This window comes from Lacerta agilis, chromosome 10, assembly GCF_009819535.1.
Source record: "Lacerta agilis isolate rLacAgi1 chromosome 10, rLacAgi1.pri, whole genome shotgun sequence".
In the NCBI taxonomy this organism is placed as follows: Eukaryota; Metazoa; Chordata; class Lepidosauria; order Squamata; family Lacertidae; genus Lacerta; species Lacerta agilis.
In genome coordinates, this window is record NC_046321.1 from 1,378,169 (window position 1) to 1,401,083 (window position 22,915).

A 22,915-nucleotide genomic window follows, 5' to 3' on the forward strand; every position below is an offset into this window, starting at 1 on the left:
TCGTCTGGAGTGATCACATCCCCTTCCAAATAATCTTGCCCATGGTGGGCGGGGACAGGGCAAAAGTTGGTGGAGCAACAATTCTATAGCTTGCCTTGGATTCTGCACCCCAGCCCTCTCTACTGGTCAAGTGAGGGGCATGATAAGAGTCCAAGGATACCTTCCATCCAGGTGAAAGCACCAAGGATGTTGGGAAGAAGGGCTGACATGGGGCATGGTCTATGGACACCAGGTGTGGCTGGGAGCAAGTGGGGGACAGTGAGAAAGGCTTGGAGCACCCCATTTGGCCCCCTGCCTGAGACTCCCAACTCCTGATTTAGTTATAGCAGTGTTGGCTAATCTGGCTCTACTCTGGTTGGTTTGGGTTGCTGCTCCCATCAGCGTCAATTGACACAGCCTTACCAGCTAAGACTCATGGGATTTGTAGTCCTAAGCTGCTGGAGGGCACGAGGCTGGTCAAGCCTGAGTATGAGCATGGGAGGTTTTTTATGTTTTTGGTTGCTTCTTCACCCCAACATTCTGATCCTGTTGTCCCTAGAATAAGTCTCTGGACTCATCCATGCTTCCTCCACTTGCTAGAAAGGACAGGTTTGGGCAGTTTCCCACTTTTCCAATGTTTTCCAGGCACAGGTTCAAGTAGCTTTGCCTTTGTCTTGCCACTTTCTCTCAGAAAGCCTACTCTTTAGTGCTAAATCTGCAGAAAACCAATTGCCGTTTGCTCTGATTGAGCAAGTTGTCCCATCAGAAAGTGGCAGGGAAGTGGAGATGTGCATGAGCCCCCAGTCATGTTTTTGGAGACAAAAAAAGTCCAGGAATGCAGGATTTTCTAGCCAGAATTGATGTTGTTAAGGTTAAAATACCACCTCCACTTCCTAAGGTAATATTTCTAAAACGATATTGCTTGGTAGCAGTGCCATCTGTTTGTCTGACCAGGTTTAGGCACACACACCCTCCAAACCCTAGTGTTATGGCTTGGTTTCTCCCACAAATGAGAGACGACTCTGGCTGTTAATTGTTGTTGTTCAGTCGTGTCCGACTCTTCGTGACCCCATGGACCAGAGCACGCCAGGCACGCCTATCCTTCACTGCCTCTCGCAGTTTGGCCAAACTCATGTTAGTAGTTTCGAGAACACTGTCCAACCATCTCATCCTCTGTCGTCCCCTTCTCCTTGTGCCCCCCATCTTTCCCAACATCAGGGTCTTTTCTAGGGAGTCTTCTCTTCTCATGAGGTGGCCAAAGTACTGGAGCCTCAACTTCAGGATCTGTCCTAGTGAGCACTCAGGGCTGTCCTTCTAGTGAGCACTCAGGGCTGTTAATTAGTTCAGATTTATCGCTAAAACAACAAACTAGGACGGAGCTCCTCTACTCATCGTCCTCCCCAGAAGATGGAGTTGCCCAGACTGAGCTCCTCCCCCTTCCCCAGCACAGAAGCCCCCACCTTCTTTTCCCCCACCTTCTTTTCCTGTATCTTTCACGCGTCTCAGCCACTTTTGAGATTCCACGAGATTTGGGAGAGAATGCTTCCTGCATTCCAATGTCTGACTCACTATCTTCTGATCTTCTGAAGAAGTGTGCATGCACATGAAAGCTCATACCAAGAACAAACTCAGCTGGTCTCTAAGGTGCTACTGGAAAGAATTTTCTATTTTGTTTTGACTCACTAATGTCGCTCTCACACAGCTGCCTGCCATGGTTTTAAGTTTGGTAATTACGTTTGGCAAATCATTATGGTTTTAAGTTTGGGAATTACGTTTGGTAATTAAGTTTGGTAAATCATTACCAAACTTAAAACCATGGAGAGACCTGGTCTGAACAAAGACATTGGATTCTTATCTCATTATACATGACAAAGCTATTTTTACCCACCTCACCCCTTGCTTTTTCCTGTAAGACCAATTGCAGGTTTTCCACACCTATCAGCCAATCACCCATTCCCACCACCCTTCTGAGTAATACCCCTCCCCACCATCTCACTATATATAAAGGTCTGGTGATTTCTGTTTCAGTGTATCTGAAGAAGTGTGCATGCACACGAAAGCTCATATCAAGCTGTTACTCTGCTAACTATACATTGGAATCTGCTCTGGATCAATATTGAGTAGAATTTCAATGGCGGTTTCTGAGCACCATTTCTATCTTCCTCAGGATACAAAGGTCTTTCAGATACTGTATATACAGTGATCTTGAGATGGAGAATGCAATCAAAGAGGAGATGTTGCAGACTGGATGCATATTTGTTCTAAACACAGCAAAGAGCTAACATTTATAGATACACAAAATGACTGTCCTAGAACAGATAGTAATGGAATTGACCAGAAGAACATAAACTCTGGGTTTTATCTTAAGTGGCAGTCAGGATCTGGTTAGAGATGAAAGTGTTGCTGAACTAATTGGGAAGAGTGACCACAGTGCTACCAAATTCAATTTATACATGTACTGGACAATTGCCAAGTAGTTTCATTGTGGTCACATTTGACTCGAAAGAACGGAACTTCCCAAAAATGAGGTTGCTGGAAGAAAGGAAGGTGAAAAGCAAAAACCCTGCAGAACACTTAGGGGTTGGTTGTTCAAAACCACAATGAGGGGATCTCAACTATAATGTATTTTGCAGTTCAGAAAAAAAAATACCACCCAGGCCAAGAGGGTGGCTAAAGAGCAGAGTCCAGGGACCAGGGACCCAGGCAGAGGGCCTTCTCGGTGGTGGCACCCTCCCTGTGGAACGCCCTCCCTTCAGATGTCAAGGAGATAAAGAACTATACAACTTTCAAAGACGTCTGAGGGCAGCCCTGTATTGGGAAGCTTTTAATGTTTGCTGCTTTATTATGTTTTATATATACTGTGAGCTGCCCAGAGTGGCTGCGGAAACCAAGTCAGATGGACGTGGTATAAATAAAAAAAATATTATGGTTGTTGTTACTATTATTATCCTTGTTTTTGCACTTTAACCTGGTGCTTCTGTTAATATTGATGACATTTGTCTGTCTCAAAAAGAGAGGAGGAGGAGGAGGAGGAGGAGGAGGAGGATAAATCAGCGATGATGTCAGGCTTCCCACATGCTCTCTGGACAGAACCTGGATTCATGTGTTTTATGATGTCATGAATTCTAAGAAAAGGTGGTGTGTGGTGGACCCTGTAGCCTTGGAAGCTGCCCAGAGGATGAGATGGTTGGTCCTCTCTGTTCTGGTCCTTGCTGCATTCCAACCCACCCATAACGAAACCGTCAGCAATTGCGAGTAAGGGGCCTTTGGGGTGATGGGTGACATTTTGCAAGTAAAGACAAAATAGGGAAGTAGTTTTTTTTCCCTGGAAAAAGACCCCAGGTGGTCTTCTGCCTGCCTGTCCATCTACCAGGGTTGCTTTCCTTCCATTTTGCCTCAAGGGTCTCGTGAAATTTGGTGGCATTTCATCCAACCGTCTTGGAGTAGACCCATTGGGAGAAATGGACACAAACAAGTTAGGCCCATTCATTTTGGTGGATCTACTCTGAGTCAAATCTTGTTGATTACCACCTATAGCCATGGTGTCCGGAAAGATCTCCCAAGGTTACTATCGTGAATTATATAAAACTGACAAGACTGCTATTTAAAAAATAAATAAAAAATAAATAAAGACCTGCAAAATACCAGATGATATCCGAGGAGCCTGTTTTAGTAAAAAAAAAAAAAAAAAAAAAAAAAAGAAAGGTAAAATGTGTGATCACAATATTCAAAGAGACCTTGGGTGCTGTTTTTGAGTTTAACGTGCTATGGACCACCAAGGGAACGCAGCTTGATCACAGGTATAGTTGCATATTAAACAAATAATCAAGTTCCTGTTGGATGGAAGACTGGGAGCTCTGCAACTGAGATTGGCTCTCCCAGTGTCTCCCTGGCCTTTCCTGATGGATCTCCTGTCATGTTGCAGGCAACCAAAATCTTGCTGAAAGACTGGACTGTAGAGCAGTCCAAACGGGAAGGTCCTAAGACACAAACTATTGCATATATTTACATTGTGCTGCTTGAAGCAACTGGATGCATACAAAACTGGCTCCTTTTGGAATAAAACATTGTCCAGGCTAGGACACCATGGCAATTGGGCTGCATCCAGCCTGCGGGCCGTAGTTTGGCGACCTCTGCTCCAGGCCCATAAGTTTGATTCAATGCTTTACTTGCAGAACTTTCTTCAAAACAGAACAAACACATCAACAATGCATCTAAAGAAATGTACAATAACTTGTGCATGTCCAGCACAGGCTCAGCATCTTACAGTATAAGAAATAACTTTACTTCTTCCAGAAATCAAACCTGTCTCTCTCTCCCATTCCAGCCTGCATTCACCTGCCTAAGGCTATGCATCTCCTGGAGAATTTCATTATCTTACCCCCACTCTGAATGGGAACAAAGGGCCAAAGACCAGCTCCCCAAGATGGTGATTTGCACATTGAATACCTTACTCATATGATCTAAGGTTAAACACTCATGTGCTAGCTAGCAGAGAACAATACCAGTTAATTATCAACCCATCTGGGTGCTTGGAGAGCTCTTCTTGCTCTTCAATGGAATTTTCCAGTTAAACCCTTTCAGCATTCTCCATCTCAGTGTGAATTACTGGTAAGCAATTATACTTAACATGAACCACCCTGGTGTTCTACAAGGACGTTTGCAGGTGGCAAGCCCTGGAGGGCACCATGTTGTCCAAAGCTGACTTAGCTCATGGGCAGTGAATGGAATCTCTGGTGCACAGGGATCTGGTCCCATGGGTGTCTCCAGCTTTGTACTTCAGTCTGCCGAGGTGGTCAAGAAAGAGATGCTTGTCTGCTGCAAGAAAGCATTTGGGGGGAAGTGTGGAAGTCAAGCGTGTCCGAGTCTCTTATGCCAGAAGTACAATCCACCCACGTCATGTGCATGAACTGTTCCTGCTCTCCATCTTTTTCAGTGGCATCTGCGGAAGGCGACCATTGGCAAGCAGCCACAAGTTGATGCGTATTATGGGTGGCAGCGATGTTCTTCCGGGGACGTGGCCCTGGATGGTCAGCATCCAGACGAAAGTACACGGGAACTTCTACTTTCCTACCTGTGGAGGAACACTCATCGGCCCCCAATGGGTCCTCAGTGCAGTCCACTGCTTCCCAAAAGCAAAGTAAGCAGAAGGGGAAGTCTGCTTAGCAGAAGGACGTTCCTGGGAGGGTTGTGGAATCTGCAAGCCCAGCAGCCTGAGGGCATCTCAAGGAAGCAGAGTCCCTTCTTCTGCCTTCCAGGTGATACTTGGAGGAACTGCAGTTCGCCTGAACTCAGAGCTGTCCTCTTGGGACGGTGGAGTCTACAGCCCAGGAACTGCCCTACCGGATCAAGACTAAGGTCCAGCTAGTCCAGCGTCCTATTGGGAACCTCAGAGGGCTGGGCACTAAGGCCGATCCACCCCAGTTTGGGTCATAGGAATATAGGGCTCACCCACAATTCCATTTGTCCTGTGACCTGTAGGCACAGATCCGAGAGGCTTCTCTTTTCTCCCACTGCTTTCCCCAGGAAAACACACAGTTCATCGCTGAATCAGAACAAATGTCAATCGGGTTTTCTGTGAATTCATGTTTGCTCCGATTTAGATGTAAACGGTAGGTTTTCCCAGGGAAAGCGGCCAGGCACAAGAATGAGAAATGAGGACACGGGCCAGCCCCCTTGTGCTAAAATTATCCTTTTAATAGGGGTGATGTTTTAATTTGAGTGGGTGTTGTTTATTGTTCTTAAGTGTTGTGTGTTAATTTGTATTTTGTATTTGTTTTTTTGTTGTTTTTGTTTTATAAAGCTGCTTAATATTCTACAGTTTTTAAAAACATGTTTCTCCAAACTAAAAAGTCCCAAGTGCTGCAGCCTTTCCTCGTAGGGGAGTCCCTCCACCCCACAATCATTTTGGTGTCCCTTTTCTGAACCTTCTCCAGCTCTACAATATCTTTTTGGAGGTGAGGCCAGCTTCACTGGATATTCAGGTGTTCTAGCCTGGTGAGAGAGGGAGGGAGGATTTTTTCTGCTCCATCCTTTCTCTGACATTCAGGGAGTCCAAAAACAGTCTCCCACAAGCCGTATATCCCTTTTCTTGGTCCCACCTGCAGAGACCAGTACAAGCTTGTTCTTGGCACCAACCGGATCAAGAAGCTGGGCCCCGAGGCCGAGCAGCGCTTCATTAAGAGGCTGGTGAAACATGAGAAGTATGACAACCAGCTGAACCAAGGAGAAGTAGTGTTTGCAGACATCGCCTTGCTGGAGATGGACGAGCCCGTCAACTGCAGCGACTACATCCAGCCAGCCTGCCTGCCTGACGAAACCCTGCCGATTTTGGCGCTCAGCCATTGCTACGTCAGCGGCTGGGGCGGCCTGCAGCCAAAAGGTGAGAGCAGCCTTGTGAAAAGCAGGAGGACTGGCGCACCCAAAGTGTTTGAAAGAAAATCGTCGGCTGTACCTTCACCGCCAGCCGGCATTTTCCAGGGTGGTTTAGGGCTCGTCTTCACTCTTTCGCTTATCCTGCTGCTTCCCCCCAGGGAAAACCTGCAGTCGGGTTCTCCACAGATTGCTGTTTGCTCCTATTTAGCAGTCAAGAATGAGTTTTCCTGGGGAAAGTAGCAAGGCAAGCAGAAAACCACTCGGACTCATGCCTAGAGAGCACAAACCTCTCTCACTCATGCTTTCTAGACTAGTGGAAGTGTGGACAAGCCCTTCCAGGGGGGTGAAAGTTAATAAATAAAATGGAAATGACCATGACAAATAATATAGTTCTGAATGAATAAACACTTCTGGTTGGGCTGCACAAGGTTCCTCCCTTGCAGGAGAGGTTTTCTTTTGGGGTGCTCCACCCCTGTTTCACTTCCCCTCTCTCTTGCACGCATGGGATTTTCCTCATCCTTGCCTGTAATTATTCTGCTTTAATAATATACTGGGCTCAGGGTATCTATCTACGAAATAAAAACATGGTTAAAAGGTAAAGGGACCCCAGTCGCGGACAACTCCGGGGTTGCGGCGCTCATCTCGCTTGACTGGCCGAGGGAGCCGGCGTACAGCTTCCGGGTCATGTGGCCAGCATGACTAAGCCGCTTCTGGTGAACCAGAGCAGCGCATGGAAATATCATTTACCTTCCCTCCAGAGTGGTACCTATTTATCTACTTGCACTTAGACATGATTTCGAACTGCTAGGTTGACAGGAGCAGGGACTGAGCAACGGGAGCTCGCTCACCCGTCGCGGGGATTCAAACCGCCGACCTTCTGATCAGCAAGCTGTAGGCTCTGTGGTTTAACCCATAGCACCACCCGCGTCCCCTAAAAACATGGTTAGCAGGGCTTTTTTTCAGCCAGAACTCAGTGGAACTCTGTTCCGGCACCTGTCAGGTGGGCACCATTGTCATTATAGGAGACCAAGAAAGGCATTTGTGGTGAGTTCCGACACCTCTTTTTCTACAAAAAATAGCACTGCTGGTCCACGTGCTGAGAGCAGCTACCTGTTAGGCAGGTCTTAGGGCTTGTCCACACGTCTGCCTTCTAGGCATGGCTCTGAGGGGTTTCCCCCTTTCCTCTCTCCTTTCCCTGCCCCAGTTAGGATTCATGGGCAGGGCACTCCCTCCCTGGTCAGACGTCCAACTGCCTATCTCCATTCCCACTCCTCTGCTTTCTGCTCACAGATTCCACCCCTCCTGACATCATGCAAGAAGGGGCAACGAGTACCTACACTAGAATCCAATGTGGGATGCGGTGGGGCAGGAGGATCCCTACACAGAACGTCTGTGCCGGACACGAAGAAGGAACAATTTCAATCTGCCGGGTAGGGTGAACGACGGTCAGGAGCCAAGGTCAGGATTTTGTGCTCATCCGATGCAGGGGGTGGCGCCCAGTGGCACTCTGCGGCTCCACATCGGAGCTCTTTTGTGGCCCACCAATGCGCCAAGTTTCAAGACCTGGCAAGCTGACCCGCGGCTGCTCGCCGAGGCTGTCTACACACCACACGTTTAAAGCACATTCAAAGTGCAGGACTCCCGCTGCCTCACCACCACTGAAAAAAAGAGTCCTGAGAACTGCACTTTGGGTGCCAGGAATCAGATCTCTATGAGGAGCAAACTACAGTTCCCAGGATTCTTGGGGGGGGGGAGTCACACACTTTAATTGTGTACTCGGCACACTTTAAACGTAGGACGTTGGTATATGTTTCAATCCGTTTTTAGTTTGCAGCTGGTTTTATCCTCTGAATGTCTTCAAGAGTTGGTTTTACTCGTTATTGTTTTGTTCCCTTCGTAAACCGCCTCGAGGTTGCTGTTGTGCAATCAAGCAGGGTATAGAGTTGTAGAATTGGAAGGGACCTCGGGAGTCATCTAGTCCAACCCCTTGCAAGGCAGGAATTTGATGCAATAAATAAGCGAAACTGGTGTGCTGTGCTGCCCCCTGACAGGATGGCTGTGCCTTGTATCCTTACCCCATTTGCCTCTTTTCAGTATCCTCTGCCTCGGTCTCCACAGCATCCTGCGTGCACCTCATTCCACCACCTTCTTTTCCCCACCCCAGGGTGACAGCGGAGGCCCCCTGATGTGCAGGGAAGAGAGATCCGAGCGCTACTGGGTGATTGGAGTCGCCAGCTTCGGACCGGTCTACTGCGGCACAGCGAAGCTGCCAAGCGTCTTCATTTCCACGCAGTACTACCTGGACTGGATCCAGACAACCTCTAAGCTGCAGCTCTCGGTTCCCACACTCACGCCGCTGCTGGCGCAGCCCCAGGCCACAACAACGCGCAGGCCCAGGACTTTTCCTACCGCTGCCAGACCAAGACCCCATAGGCCTGCCTGGGTGAGGCCCACACGGTGGGGTGTGAGGCCTCCTCCCCAGGTGCAGACCACAAGGTCCTCCTTCCCTTTCTGGATGAGGGAGAACTATTTTTGGGGTAAGCGGAAGCCTGGCCGCAGGACTAGGTACAGATCGCAGCTGCCCTCATTCCATATGGCACCTCGAAGTCATTTCGCAGATCCACCAGGGTACTACCCTGGCTCCGAAGACTACTCCGATCTGCTTCTGCCCTCAGGAAAGCAGGATTGAGAGGGACTTTTGGAGCAGAGGGCAGGCATTATAAAGCAGAGGGACCAGGCTAGAGCCCACCATGATAAGAATGGGATATTCTACAGAATAATAAAACGGAGATGGTTTGAGCAAGCTGCTTGGAATTTGGCAGTGGGTCTTCGTGTCTTTCACACCACCATCTCACCAAATCTCAGAGGGATGTGCTGGGAAATGGCCAAATCCAGAGCCATATTCTCCTACTTATGTTCATAATTCATCCAGATATTTTTTACGTTAAATGGAAGTAGTGGAAAAAGAAAAGAAAACAAGAAGGAAGGGAAGGGAAGGATGAAGGATATTCCACGTTTAAGAATTCCAAAATGTATTTTACAACAAATTAGAAACACTTTATATTTCACATTTTACAGTTTAAACTCCAAATCAAAACTGTTGCAGTTAATTTATTACCCCAAAAGAGTTTGAAATGTGGGGTGCTCACCCAAAGGAAACATGGCTCAGCAAATGACCTGCTATAAAACCATTAAAATTCTATGATTCTATGATTGTATGATTGTATGATTCTATAAGACACTTTCCAGCCTCCCAGGCCTAATCAATCACCTACTCCTTTAAGATAGGACTACAGCTTATTTTACCACTGTTAGTAGGCAAATATAAATGTCCCCTGCGTGCCAGTAAAACAGCTGCCAGCTCCCTGCCCCTCTGGGTTCTCCATACCTCCCAATACTGCATCTGCACCCACCAACCACTGACAGCCATCTCTGGAATCAAGCCTGTTCCAGCTTCTCGTCACTGCAAGGCTTTTCCACAATAGCTACCCAGCTCGTAAATCACCACGACCGGCATCCACTCCAGCTGCTTCACCACCGCTGCCCAGGCACAGGGACTCTCCAGGTCCTCCTCATCCTCCGGCATTTTGGTGCAGCTACTCCTTCGCAAACACTCTGGCAAACTCTCTTCGCAAACACTCATTCACAGCAAACACTCTGGCACTGCACAAACCTGATCTCCTCAGCACTCTGATCAGCCTCAGGAACCCATCAGCACATCAAAAGAACTTTCTGGGCCCATAACCTGGCAAGAAATTCTACTCAATATTGATCCAGAGCAGAACTCTGATGTATAGTCAACAGAGTAAAAACATAAAACACTTTGCAGGATTAAAAAAGAAAAAAAGACCAAAGACAATTAATATTTCATCCAGCAGAGCTTTACTGCTACTGATGGCAGATGAGCATCATGGTCACAAATCCTATACATTCAGTGTCCATAAGAAATCCAGTTTCAGTAGACTTAACTTAAACTTATAATACCGTATATACCCGAGTATAAGCCGACCCGAATATAAACCGAGGCACCTAATTTTCCTACAAAACCTGGGAAAGCTTATTGACTCGAGTATAAGCCGGTTCACCTTTGCCGCTGTGGAGGAGGAGGAGGAACGAGCAGCCCTTTGGGCTGCTCCTTCCTCTTCCTCCTTTGCCAAGTTTGCATTTATGCGAGCAGTTCAGGAATGGAACAAGCTGCCTGGGGAGAGTAAAGAACCGCTGTTCTTGTACGCTTCTTAAGGAATGGTTGACTGGGGAGAGTGGGTGGCGGCACGAGCGGAGAGAAAGGGCTTCTTTCTCGCCACCCCCACCGCCCGCCTCACTCGAGTATAAGCCGAGGACAGCTTTTTAAGCACAAAAAATGTGCTGAAAAACTAGGCTTATACTCAAGTATATACAGTAACTTATAATAAGTCTAAACCTTAACACTGTACAGTATACAGAACACCACACCAGAAGGAAGTGAGTCAGAAAGAGAAAGTGAAGCCTAGGCTCCTTCTGTCCTTACTTTTATAGTCAGCATGACCTTGAAGAAGAGATAACAAAACCAGTTTAAGCCAGCTGTACTCAACTTCTATGAAGGAATAACCCAAGCGTCATGAATCTTCTGTTTCTTTGTTTCACACAGAGAAGCTTCCCAAACCTTCTTGAATTAAGTAGAATAGGAAAGATCTCTACACATCAGATCGATACTTTCTGCACTAAGAAATGCAAACTGACACCCCACCCCCCAAATCCTAGGAATGAATAAAGGCTAGGATTTTGGTTAATTGGGATATGGGCAGGGCCGTCTTAAGGAGATTGGCCGCCGTGGCGCAGCGATCCCTCCGGCACCCCCGGCGTGCCGCCTCTCCGCCGCCTCCCTCCTGCGCTTGCCGTCCCTCGGGAGGGGGGTGGGCGAGCGGGGGATGAGGGGCATGGCGCAGGAGCGGCGTGGGGCTCTGCGTGCCCTTCAAGTGCTTCCGGGATGGAAGGCGAGGGCGGCCAGCTCACACTCCTGTGCTCCGCCGGGCAGCTCGCGCTCCGCCGGGCAGATGGAGGGTGTGGCGTGGCTGGCCAGCTTGTGCTCCCGTGCTCTGCCGGGCAGCCGGAGGGCGTGGTGTGGCCGGCCAGCTCCCGCACTCCGCCGGGCAGCCGGAGGGCGTGCCACCAGCCCCAATGGATGAGACGGCCCTGGATATGGGTTAAAAAGAAAAGCTGCAGAGCTGTGCCAGACAGGGAATTTCTGGGCTGGGTTATGCAAACCAGCCTGGCTGACTTAGGGAAGATGAAACCTGTTAACATGAAAAAGGTGTTGATGGGCCATGGGAGAAGATCCTTTCACTTGGGGAGTGAGACCTGACCAAGGTGATGGGGTGTGTGTTTGAGATATTTGAGCAAGCTCTGTTGGGAAGGAGAAGCAGGGAGAAGAGCTGAGATCCATCTCGGGCAGGCTGGCAGGAGGTTGCCTACGCTGCTGCCTCTGGAAATGTGTATGTTGAAAGATCTGGACTCCCTCCATGTAGACTAGAGGTGTGACCAGGAGAATAAATCATACAGTTGAAATTCGAAAAAATTGAATATTGTGGAAAAGTCCATTTATGTAAGCAATTGTTTTCATTAACTAATGGAGTTTAATATATGAGATAGACTCATGACATGCAAAGCGAGATCTGTCAAGCCTTTGCTTGTTATAATTGTGATGATTATGGCGTACAGCTGATGAAAACCCCAAAGTTGAAATTGTTAATCTGGGGTTCTCAGCAGCTGTACGCCATAATCATCACAATTATAACAAATAAAGGCTGGACGTATCTCGCTTTGCATGTCATGAGTCTATCTCATATATTAGTTTCACCTTTTAAGTTGAATTACTGAAAGAAATGAAGCTTTCCACGATATTCTAATTTTTCGAGTTTCACCTGTATTTCTTAAAGCCGTGACAGTCTCTGCCATGTCTTCAGTTCTCCAAAGGAGCACAGACCCTGTTTGAGTGCCTGGGACCCCATGGGATCTTGCCATCACTTGGCAGGCATGGAGAACCCTCTCCTCCCCCAGTAGCACCAAAGGCAAGAAGAACAAGCATGTTTGTATTTATGGTTTTTATTCAGTCATCTGGTAGCAAGACAAAGAATCCATCTCTCCACGCAAAGGAGACGTTGCCTACCCCGAACCCTCCTCTTCCATCCCCAACAACATCCTGAGTACCTGCGTAAAGTCCCAGGTGTCACCCTCCTCTGCAATCTCTGTTCTTGAATGCAGAGGGACCGACAGGACCTTGGAGAAGGAGGATCTCCCAGACTCTCCAGGGAGGTCTCCGCTTGCTGCTCTCTCCCTCCTCCCTCCTCCTCTACTATCTCGTAACTAGGCAATTCTTCATTCAGCTGTAATTCAGCCCTGTCTCCTTCTCATCTAGCATCAGGAGCCCAGGCTGCCATCTTGATAACACACCATGCAAGTTGTAATGAGCTTGAAGATTTATTGCAGTACAAACAATTATCCTCGGACGTCTAACCGAGCATCCGTGCCTTACAAGTCAGTTGGCCCCTCTGAGGAGTGCTTCCTGGTTTTGCAGAATATCCTAAACCTATGACCCTTACATTTCTGGGTTTGTTTCCTGTCTAATACCTTTCCCATACGGGGACTCCTTCCAGCTGTCTGACTGCTTCCTAATTCATGCTGTGTTTCTCTACTTGAGGCAGATGTGTTCATAACATATAAAAACTGCTGGAGACAAAGGGGGGGGCGAAGTTTCCCACTCCCCCCCCTTCCGAGAGAAGCCGAGCAGACCGAGGGGACACTTCTCAGCCTTCCTGTTCGGTCCAGTCCCTGACATCACACCTCAATCCAGAGCTTTCCTCCTCCCTTTCTTCCTCCCCCCACTCCTTCAGTATTGGTCTGTTGTTGTGGCTCCCTTTGCCATTCCCGGGCATGAACATATTCTGCATATTCCCATGATCTTTCTTCAGGCCCATAACCCTTCCATGCAATCATGTATTGCAGCCTCTTTCATGTCATGCGTGAGTCTACAATCTGCTCTACTTCAAACTCCTCTCCCTCTACCAGAACAGGAATTTGGGGCGCTTGCCTGGGAGTTTGTTAGGCGTGGGCTGTCACTACTGGGGACAGCACGGATATTTGGAATACAGCGGGTATCTTCATTGATACTGGCAATCTGAGTTTGAAAGTTCATTTCAAATGGCCCCACCTGCTGAGGGTCCAACCTCCTGCATCTACCTTTGCTGCCCAGGAGTGTGGTGGAGTCTCCTTCTTTGGAGGTCTTCAAGTGGAGGCTTGACAGCCATCTGTCAGGAATGCTTTGATGGTGTTTCCTGCTTGGCAGGGGGTTGGACTGGATGTCCCTTGTGGTCTCTTCCAACTCTATGATTCTATGATTCTACCTCTCTGGGGCAAATCATGTGTAGACAGCAACACCTGATCCCCCACCTTTATGTCACTACCTGGTTGTCTATGGGCATCTGCAACTCCTTAGCAGAGTCCAAGCATTTCCTTAGCAAACTTCGGATGGCTGTTAAGTCTTCTACGAAGTCCTCTGCTGCTGGTACTGACAGTGTTGGTCTGTGATGGGTTAGTACATGGATGGTATCTGTAACTGGCAAAAAAGGGGGTCTCCTGAGTTGAGGCGTGAAGTGCATTGTTGTACGCAAACGCCGCTAAGGGCAATTTGGACACCCAATCATCTTGCTGGTAGTTCACATAACACAGGAGGTACTTCTGTAACGTGGTGTTAATCCTTTCCAACTCATTAGTCTCTGGGTGTCAGACTGAGGTGAACTGGGTCCCCCAATCTGAAATCACATTAAGAGGGAGCCCATGCAATTTAAATACATGGTCTACAAAGAGTTGTGCTGTCTCTTGTGCATGAAGTGAGCCATCTTTGTGAACAGGTCTACCACCACCCAGATCACTCTCTTCCGCAGTGACTCTGGAACATCAGTGATGTAGTCCACAGCTACGGCTTCCCATGGTCCTTGCAGTGTGGTTAGTGGTTGAAGCAATCCTGCAGGTGCTTCCCTGGGTCTTTTTGCCCAGAGACAAACCTCACAGGCTCAGACGCATCCCTTGACCTCCTCTCTCAATCTTGGCCACCAGAATGGCCCCGTCATGTGGTATAGCGTTTTGTGCTGCACAAAGTGTCCCACTGTAGTGTTGTCATGTATTCGGAGCTGCCATAACCTAGTGCAGAACATTGTTTTCCACTCATCTCCCTCCCCTCTAACGGATCATAGAATCATAGAATCAGAGTTGGAAGAGAACACAAGGGCCATCCAGTCCAACCCCCTGCCAAGCAGGAAACACCATCAAAGCATTCCTGACAAGTTATAAGCACCCCTTAAGTCCAGCTTCGTTAAAATTTTCACTGACCTCAGCCTTTCTATCAAATCCCCAATACGTGGTAGAGGATAATGATTAGGAACCATTAGGGCATTGATCTTCCTATAGTCCACACATAATCTAAATCCTGTAGTGTCCTTCTTGTTCACAAATAGCGTTGGGGCACCACCTGGTGCCTTGGAAGGTCTGATGAAGCCCCTTACCAGATTCTTCTCTAAAAACTCCCTCAAGGCTGCCGTTTTTGTCTCGGACAGGCAGGCACTCATCTTTGGTAACAATATTTTGGAATTTTTTCTCCATATAGTGTTGTGAGTTGCCTTGAGCACAAGATGTGGGTTGGAGCAGGTGAAGAAAGACAGGACTTAGTGTCAGAAGGGTGCAGGAGGACTTTTTTTAAAAAATGGCTCTGTTTTCTCACTCTAATTAAACTAAGAAATATTGTGTAACATTGCACATTGGGGGAGGGTTTTTGTTTTCACAGGAACATATTGCATTTTACACATTTTGGAATTCTTAAACATAGAATATCCTTCATCCTTCCCTTCCCTTCTATCTTGTTTTCTTTTTCTTTTTCTACCACTTCCATTTAATGGAAAGAAAGATCTGGATGAATTATGAACATAAGTAGGAGAATATGGCTCTGGTTCTGGCCATTTCCCAACACATCTCTCTGAGATTTGGTGAGATGGTGGTGTGAAAGACATGAAGACCCATTGCCAAATTCTAAGCAGCTTGCTCAAATCATCTCCGTTTTATTATTCTGTGGAATATCTGATGCTAATCATGGTGGGCTCTAGCCTGGCCCCTCTGCTCTATAATGCCTGCCCTCTGCTCCAAAAGTCCCTCTCAATCCTGCTTTCCTGAGGGCAGAAGCAGATCGTAGTAGTCTTCGGAGCCAGGGTAGTACCCTGGTGGATCTGTGAACTGGCTTCGAGGTGCCATATGGAATGAGGGCAGCTGCGATCTTGACCCAGTCCTGTGGCCAGGCCTTGGGCGCCTCCCATTGTTCTCCCTCATCCAGGGCGGGATGGGGGATGTTGTGGTCTTTACCCAGGGAGGAAGCCCCCCACTCCACAGCGGGGGCCTCACCCACTGAGGCTTGTGGGTTTTTGGCTTGGCCATGGTAGTTGAAGTCCTGGGTTTGCGTGGTTTCGTGGTCTGGGGCTGTGCCAGCAATGGGGTGTTTCCGGGAGCTGAGAGCTGCAGCTTAGAGTTCCTTTGGATCCATCCTAGAAAGTACTGTGTGGAGATGAAGACGCCTGGCAGCTTCGCTGTGCCGCATAACACTGGTCCGAAACTGGCGACTCCAATCACCAAGTAGCGCTCAGACCTCTCTTCCCTGCACATCAGGGGGCCTCCACTGTCACCCTGGGAGGGGGGAAAGAAGGTGGTGGAATGAGGTGCAGGCAGGATGCTGTGGAGACCGAGACAGAGGCCACTGAAAATAAGCAAATGGGGTAAGGATACAAGGCACAGCCATCCTGTCAGGGGGCAGCACAGTACACTAATTTCATTTATTTATTGCATTTATGGCCACAGAGTGCCACCCCCTGCATCAGGTGAGCACAAAATCCTGACCTTGGCTCCTGACTGGTTCACCTACCTTGCAAATTGAAATTGTTTCTTCTTCATGTCCGGCACAGATGTTCTGTGTAGGGATCCTCCTGCGCCACCACTTCATACATTTTTTTCTGCTGAAGGTATTCATTGTCGCTTCCTGCATGATGTCAGGAGGGGTGAAATCTGTGAGCAGAAAGCAGTGGGGTGGGAATGGAGATAGGCAGTTGGATGTTTGACCAGGGGGTGCCCTGCCCGTCAATCCTAACTGGGGCAGGGAAAGGAGAGAGGAAAGGGGAAACCCCTCAGAGCCATACCTAGAAAGCAGACATGTGGACAAACCCTAAGACCTGCCTAACAGGTAGCTGCTCTCAGTCCGTGGACCAGCAGTGCTATTTTTTTTTTAGAAAAAGAGGTGCCAGAACTCAAGACAAACGCCTTTCTTGGTCTCTTATAATGGCAATGGCGTTCACCTGAGAGGTACCGGAATGGAGTTCCAGTGAGTTCTGGCTGAAAAAAGCCCTGCTCTTATTGCATAAATAGATATCCTGAGCCCAGTATATTATTAAATCAGAATGATTACAGGCAAGAACGAGGAAAAACTCATCCGTGCAAGAGAGAGCGGAAGTGAAACAGGGGTGGAGCACCCCAAAAGAAAACCTCTCCTGCAAGGAAGGAACCTTGTGCAGCCCAACCAGAAGTGTTTATTCATTCAGAACTATAATTTTTGCCATGGTCACTTCCATTTTATTTATTAACTTTCCTCCCACTGGAAGGGCTTGACCACACTTCCACTCACCCCCTGCCTAGAAAGCTTGAGTCCGGGTTATATCAAGTATCTACACAAAATCAGAGAAGTTTGAATGCACCCATATCGATAATGGATGTACAAATGGCAATACAAAAAATGAAGATGGCAAAGCAATGGGGCTGGATGGTCTTACAGCAATTTATTATGAAAAGTTTCAGGATGCAGTCATCATGACACCATGAACAGAATACTGGGCACGGGAGTAATTCCTGTGTCATGGAACGATGCTTTTATCACCCTGATCCCCAAGCAGGATAGTGACTTAACAAGAACCAAAAACTACAGACCCCCCCCTTTTTTTACTGAACTGTGATTATAAACTCTTTGCCACAATTTTAGTTAATAGACTAAAAAAGACCGAGTCAGTGCATAGAGACCAAGCCAGGTGTTGTTGTTTTTTTTACCAGGCAGACAAATGAAGGACAATATAAGGAATGCACTTAATGTAATAGAGTATTTGAAAGTGAGAAATGAAAAACAGGCCACATTGATATTCTTAGATGCGGAGAAAGCCTTTGATAACATTTCTTGGTTATTAGAGAAAATGGAAATAGGCAATTTCTTTCTGATTGGAATTAAAGTGATTATACTGACCAATCCGCAAATTGTTTACTAAACAATATACTTTCAGAAAAATGCCAAATAGAAAAATGAACAAGACAAGGTTGTCCCTTATTTCCATTGCTGTTTATTACGATATTAGAAATATTCCTTCAGAATATAAGAACTAATAGGGAGATTAAAGGTATTGAGGTGGATGGAGAGTGTACAGATTAAGAACATTTGCTATGATGTGGTGTTAACATTGGAAAAACCTTTAGAGAGCATTCCCAATGCACTAGAAGAAATTAAAAGGTTTGGAGAAGTGACAGGGTTTAAAAGAAATTCAGACAAAACTAAAATGCTAATTAAAAACATGGCTGAGCAGTCGAAAAATCTGTTAGAAAAAAATGTGGTTTGAAAATATGTTAAAAAGTTAGATATCTGGGAATCTGGCCCACAGTAAGAAATCTCAATTTATTTGAAAATAACTACCGGTATATTAAACTGTGGAAAGAGATTAAGAAAGAGTTGGAAATTTGGGAGTTAATGAACCTCTCCTGGTTTGGCAGAACCCCAGCTATCAAAATGAATCTACTGCCCACGATGCTGTTTTTATTCCAATCAATACCAATTGTTAATATCTCAGGCTGCTTTAAAGAACGGAAGAAGGATATTTTCAAATTCATCTGGCAGGGGGGAAAGCCAAGAATTAAATATAAAATTATGGTAGATATAAAAGAAAGAGAAGGCTTTGTCCTGCCAGATTTGGAAATTTATTATGAGGCAGCCTGTTTTTGCTGGTTAAGAGAATGGATTACATTGGATAATGCAGACATCCTGGACCTAGAGAGTCATGATATAAAATTTGGCTGGCATTTATGCCTCTGGTAGGGAAAGGTGAAAATTTAAAAAAGTTTTATGAACCTTATTCTAAGGAAGAATCTGTATAGAATTTTGGAGAAACACAAAAATTTGCTGGAAAGGGAAACATCTTTATGGTTATCTCCAATTGAGGCTATCACAATTAAGAGAGTTAAAAAGGGTAGACAATGGGCTACATATAGGGAATTGCCATACTTTACAGAGGGGGGGAACCCAAACCCAAATTTCAATCAATGGACAGTGTAAAGAGTCATGCTACAGATTGGCTACAATGTCATCAGTTACATTAAATGTTTAAAATAGACAGGCTTCTTGGACTTTTTGGACTAAAGCTCACAATTTGAAAAAGAACTTCTACAAAACAAAGAAAAACTTTTATCTAAAATGTACAATTTGTTATTAGAGTGGGAAACAAAAGACGAGCTTGTCAAAACTTGTATTACACAATGGGCAATAGACATAGGACATAATATAAATTTGAATCTCTGTGAAAATCTTTGGAAGCGTGATTTGAAATTCACAGCATGTTATTACTTGAAGGAAAACTACGTGAAAATGATTTACAGATGGTATCTAACTCCAAGTAGACTTGCTAAGACTGAATCAGGTGCTGGAGATGCAATGAGGATGGGGGTACGTTCTATCATATGTTGTGGGCTTGTAAAAGGGTAAAAGAGTATTGGGAAATAATTTATAATGAATTTTTAAAAATGTTTAAAAGTACTTTCCCCCCAAAACCAGAGTCCTTTCTGTTAGGGATAATTCAGACAGAAATTCCCAGGTGTCAAAAAAGGTTATTTATATATGCCACTACTGAGATTCGTACTTTGCTAGCCCAAAAAATGTAAAACTAGCGAGGTCCCAACCAAAGAAGAATGGCAACTTAAACTGATGGAATAAGCGCAGCTTGCAGATTTAACATATAGAATATGAGAACAAGAAGAACATACGTTTAAAGAAGATTGGGAAAAGTTTATTGAATACTGTATATGGATGGAAATTGTGTACATTTGAAAACGTTGGTAACATTAGCATAAATACAACAGTGTAAATAAGTTTTGGTGGATGTAATAATGGAATACTGAATGGTTTAGTTTACAAAAAAATATGCAGGGATTCATGGTATGCAAAATGAACCATGGAAAGAGAAGAAGGGAAGTCATAGACATTTTAAGGTTGTGTAAATGAATACTCGAAAAGGTAAAACAGAAAAACGTAATAAAAATTATGGAAGAGGTGTGAGAAAAAGAAAATAGAAAGCACGAATCCGAGTGGTTTTCTGCTTGCCCTACTACTTTCCCCAGGAAAACTCATTCTTGACTGCTGAATAGGAGCAAACAGCAATCTGTGGAGAACTCGATTGCAGGTTTTCCCTGGGGGAAAACAGCAGGATAGGCGGAAGTGCAGACGAGCCCTAAACCACCCTGGAAAATGCCGGCTGGCGGTGAAGGTACAGCTGACGGTTTTCCTTCAAACACTTTGGGTGCGCCAGTCCTTCTGCTTCTCACAAGGCTGCTCTCACCTTCCGGCTGCATGCCACCCCAGCCGCTGACGTAGCAATGGCTGAGCGCCAAAATCGGCAGCCTTTCGTCAGGCAGGCAGGCTGGCTGGATGTAGTCGCTGCAGTTGACGGGCTCGTCCATCTCCAGCAAGGTGATGTCTCTGAACAGCACCCCTCCGCTGTTCAGCTTGTTGTTGTACTTCTCGTGTTTCACCAGCTTCCTGATGAAGCGCTGCTCGGCCTCGGGGCCCAGATTGGTAAGCCGGTTGGAGCCAAGAACAAGCTTGTAGTTGTTTCTGCAGGTGGGACCAAGAACAGGGATATGTGGCTTGTGGGAGGCTGCAGGGGTGTTCCGAGGTGGGGTGGGGTGGGGGCGGCACGCCCCAGGTGCCATTCCAAAGGGAGGGTGACAAAATGCCAACCCCTTATTGGCGGCACCCCAAGGGACATGCATCACACCCCAGGAGACATGCCATGCCCCCTGCGGGTGGTGCACCTTACACCTGGATGGCACACCACGCCCCCCCATGGGCAGTATGTCATGTCCCCTTGGACACATGCTTCTCCAGATGCCGGAGCTGGTTGCTATGCTTCTGGGAGGCTATTCTTGGACTCCCTGAATGTCAGAGAAAGGATGGAGAAAAAATTCCTCCCTACCTCTCTCACCAGGCTAGAACACCTGGATATTCAGTGAAGCTAACCTCACCTCCAAAAGGATATTGCAGAGCTGGAGAAGGTTCAGAAAAGGACCACCAAAATTATCAGGGGGTACAGGGAGTCCCCTACGAGGAAAGACTGCAGCACTTGGGACTTTTTAGTTTGGAGAAAATGGGGGGAAGAGGTGATATGTTTGAGGCTGATAGAACTATGCATCGCGTGGAGAAGTGGAAAGAGAAAAGTTTTTCTCCCTCTCCTGTAACTCTCTAACTTGTGGTCACTCCATGGAGATTCAGGAGAGACAATGAAGCTATGCAGCACATAGCTAAGCTGGGGAACTTGCCCACACGAGAGGAGGCAATGGACACCAGTCTAGAATCATAGAGTTGGAAGAGACCCCAATGGCCATCCAGTCCAACCCCCTGCCAAGCAGGAAACATCATCAAAGCATTCCTGACAGATGGCTGTCAAGCCTCCGCTTAAAGACCTCCAAAGAAGGAGACTCCACCACACTCCTTGGCAGCAAATTCCACTGTCCAACGGCTCTTACTGTCAGGAAGTTCATCCTAATGTTTAGGTGGAATCTTCTTTCTTGTAGTTTGAATCCATTGCCCCGTTTCCGCTTCTCTGGAGCAGCAGAAAACAACCTTTCTCCCTCCTCTAGATGACATCCTTTGATATATTTGAACATGGCTATCATATCACCCCTTAACCTTCTCTTCTCCAGGCTAAACATACTCAGCTCCCTAAGCCGTTCCTCATAAGGCATCGTTTCCAGGCCTTTGACCATTTTGGTTGCCCTCTTCTGGACACGTTCCAGCTTGTCAGTATCCTTCTTGAACTGTGGTGCCTCTTTTAAAGTCTACATGGCTTTAAAAGAGGATCGGGCAAATTCTGGGATGGTTATGCTCTTCCTTCACAGTCAGAGGTAGCAGAGCTCTGTACAAGATCCTGCACACTTCTGTTTCTTCCATTTGTTCCCTTCAGTTCCATGATTCCCCGTGATTTCTAGACATGGGTCTGAGAGATTATATTTTTTTAATTTGATTTCATTTGACTTGACTTGATTTGATTTGTTTACCACCCTTCATCACAAGATCTCAGGGTGGTTCACGAGATAAAAATCCACAGTAAAAACACAATAGTCTAAACAAAAAAAATAACGAAACAATAACTCTGTTCCCACAAACACATTTTTTAAAAAAACTGTAGAATATTAATCAGCTTTATAAAACAAAAACAAACAAGACAAATACAAATTAACCCCTGAACATCTGGTATCTGAAGAAGTGTGCATGCACACGAAAGCTCATACCAAGAACAAACTTAGTTGGTCTCTAAGGTGCTACTGGAAGGAATTTTCTTTATTTTTTATTTTGTTTTGACAAATTAACATGTAACTCTTAAGAACAATAAACAACACCCACCCAAATTAAAACATCACCCCTATTAAAAGCATAATTTTAGCACAAGGGAGCTGGCCCGTGTCCTCATTCCTCATTCTTGTGCCTGGCCGCTTTCCCTGGGAAAACCTACCGTTTACCTCTAAAAAGGTAAAATGTAAAGGGACCCCTGACCATGAGGTCCAGTCACTGACGACTGGGATTGTGGCGCTCATCTCGCATTACTGGCCGAGGGAGCCGGCGTACAGATTCCGGGTCATGTGGCCAGCATGACTAAGCCGCTTCTGGCGAACCAGAGCAGCGCACGGAAACACCGTTTACCTTCCCGCCAGAGCAGTACCTATTTATCTACTTGCACATTGACGTGCTTTTGAACTGCTAGGTGGGCAGGAGCTGGGACCGAGCAACGGGAGCTCACCCCGTCACGGGGATTCGAACCGCCGACCTTCTGATCGGCAAGCCCTAGGCTCTGTGGTTTAACCCACAGCACCACCCCTGTCCCCTCTAAATTGGAGCAAACATGAATTCACAGAAAACCCGATTGACATTTGTTCTGATTCAGCGATGAACAGTGTGTTTTCCTGGGGAAAGCAGTGGGAGAAAAGAGAAACCTCTCGGATCTGTGCCTACAGGTCACAGGACAAATGGAATCGTCGGTGTGCCCTATATTCCTATCACCCAAACAGGGGCAAATTGGCCCTAGTGCTAACAGTGGCGGAGCTAGCTGCTCCGGCACCTGGAGCAGCATACACCCAGGGAGTGGGGCTAGCTGCCCACAAGGGTGGGGATGGCACCCCAGGAGGGTGAGGTGAGCGCTCTAGGGGGGTGCCACCTGTTTGTAGCATCCTGGGGGGGGGCCGTCCTTGGACGTCG

The 22,915-nt window shown here is 46.7% G+C and overlaps 2 protein-coding genes across 2 annotated transcripts; one reads left to right on the plus strand and one right to left on the minus strand.

Moving 5' to 3' along the window:
• The first annotated feature begins 4,967 nt into the window (after positions 1-4,967).
• LOC117054043 (acrosin-like) lies at positions 4,968-9,043 on the plus strand. Its single transcript, XM_033162482.1, has 4 exons — positions 4,968-5,119; positions 6,087-6,361; positions 7,645-7,784; positions 8,519-9,043. Exons 1-4 carry the CDS (start codon positions 4,968-4,970, stop codon positions 9,041-9,043), a joined length of 1,092 nt encoding a protein of 363 aa, XP_033018373.1.
• A 6,491-nt stretch (positions 9,044-15,534) lies between these two features.
• On the minus strand, positions 15,535-20,458 carry LOC117054044 (acrosin-like). The gene is made up of 4 exons (XM_033162483.1): positions 20,442-20,458; positions 20,004-20,278; positions 16,292-16,431; positions 15,535-16,056 (listed from the first exon to the last, which is right to left on the minus strand). The coding sequence occupies exons 1-4, from the start codon at positions 20,456-20,458 to the stop codon at positions 15,535-15,537; spliced, it is 954 nt and encodes a 317-aa protein (XP_033018374.1).
• Positions 20,459-22,915: the final 2,457 nt, after the last annotated feature.

What these genes read in the sequence shown, in the direction of transcription:
- LOC117054043 (XM_033162482.1), top strand. Translation starts at nt 4,968, where the DNA reads ATGGGTGGCAGCGATGTTCTTCCGGGGACGTGGCCCTGGATGGTCAGC. An exon ending in CACTGCTTCCCAAAAGCAAA is followed by an intron (nt 5,120 to 6,086) that starts GTAAGCAGAAGG and finishes TCCCACCTGCAG; the next exon opens with AGACCAGTACAAGCTTGTTC. An exon ending in GGGCGGCCTGCAGCCAAAAG is followed by an intron (nt 6,362 to 7,644) that starts GTGAGAGCAGCC and finishes TTCTGCTCACAG; the next exon opens with ATTCCACCCCTCCTGACATC.
- LOC117054044 (XM_033162483.1), bottom strand. An exon ending in GGGTGGCATGCAGCCGGAAG is followed by an intron (nt 16,432 to 20,003) that starts GTGAGAGCAGCC and finishes TTCTGCTCACAG; the next exon opens with ATTTCACCCCTCCTGACATC. An exon ending in AAACAATTTCAATTTGCAAG is followed by an intron (nt 16,057 to 16,291) that starts GTAGGTGAACCA and finishes CCCCCCTCCCAG; the next exon opens with GGTGACAGTGGAGGCCCCCT.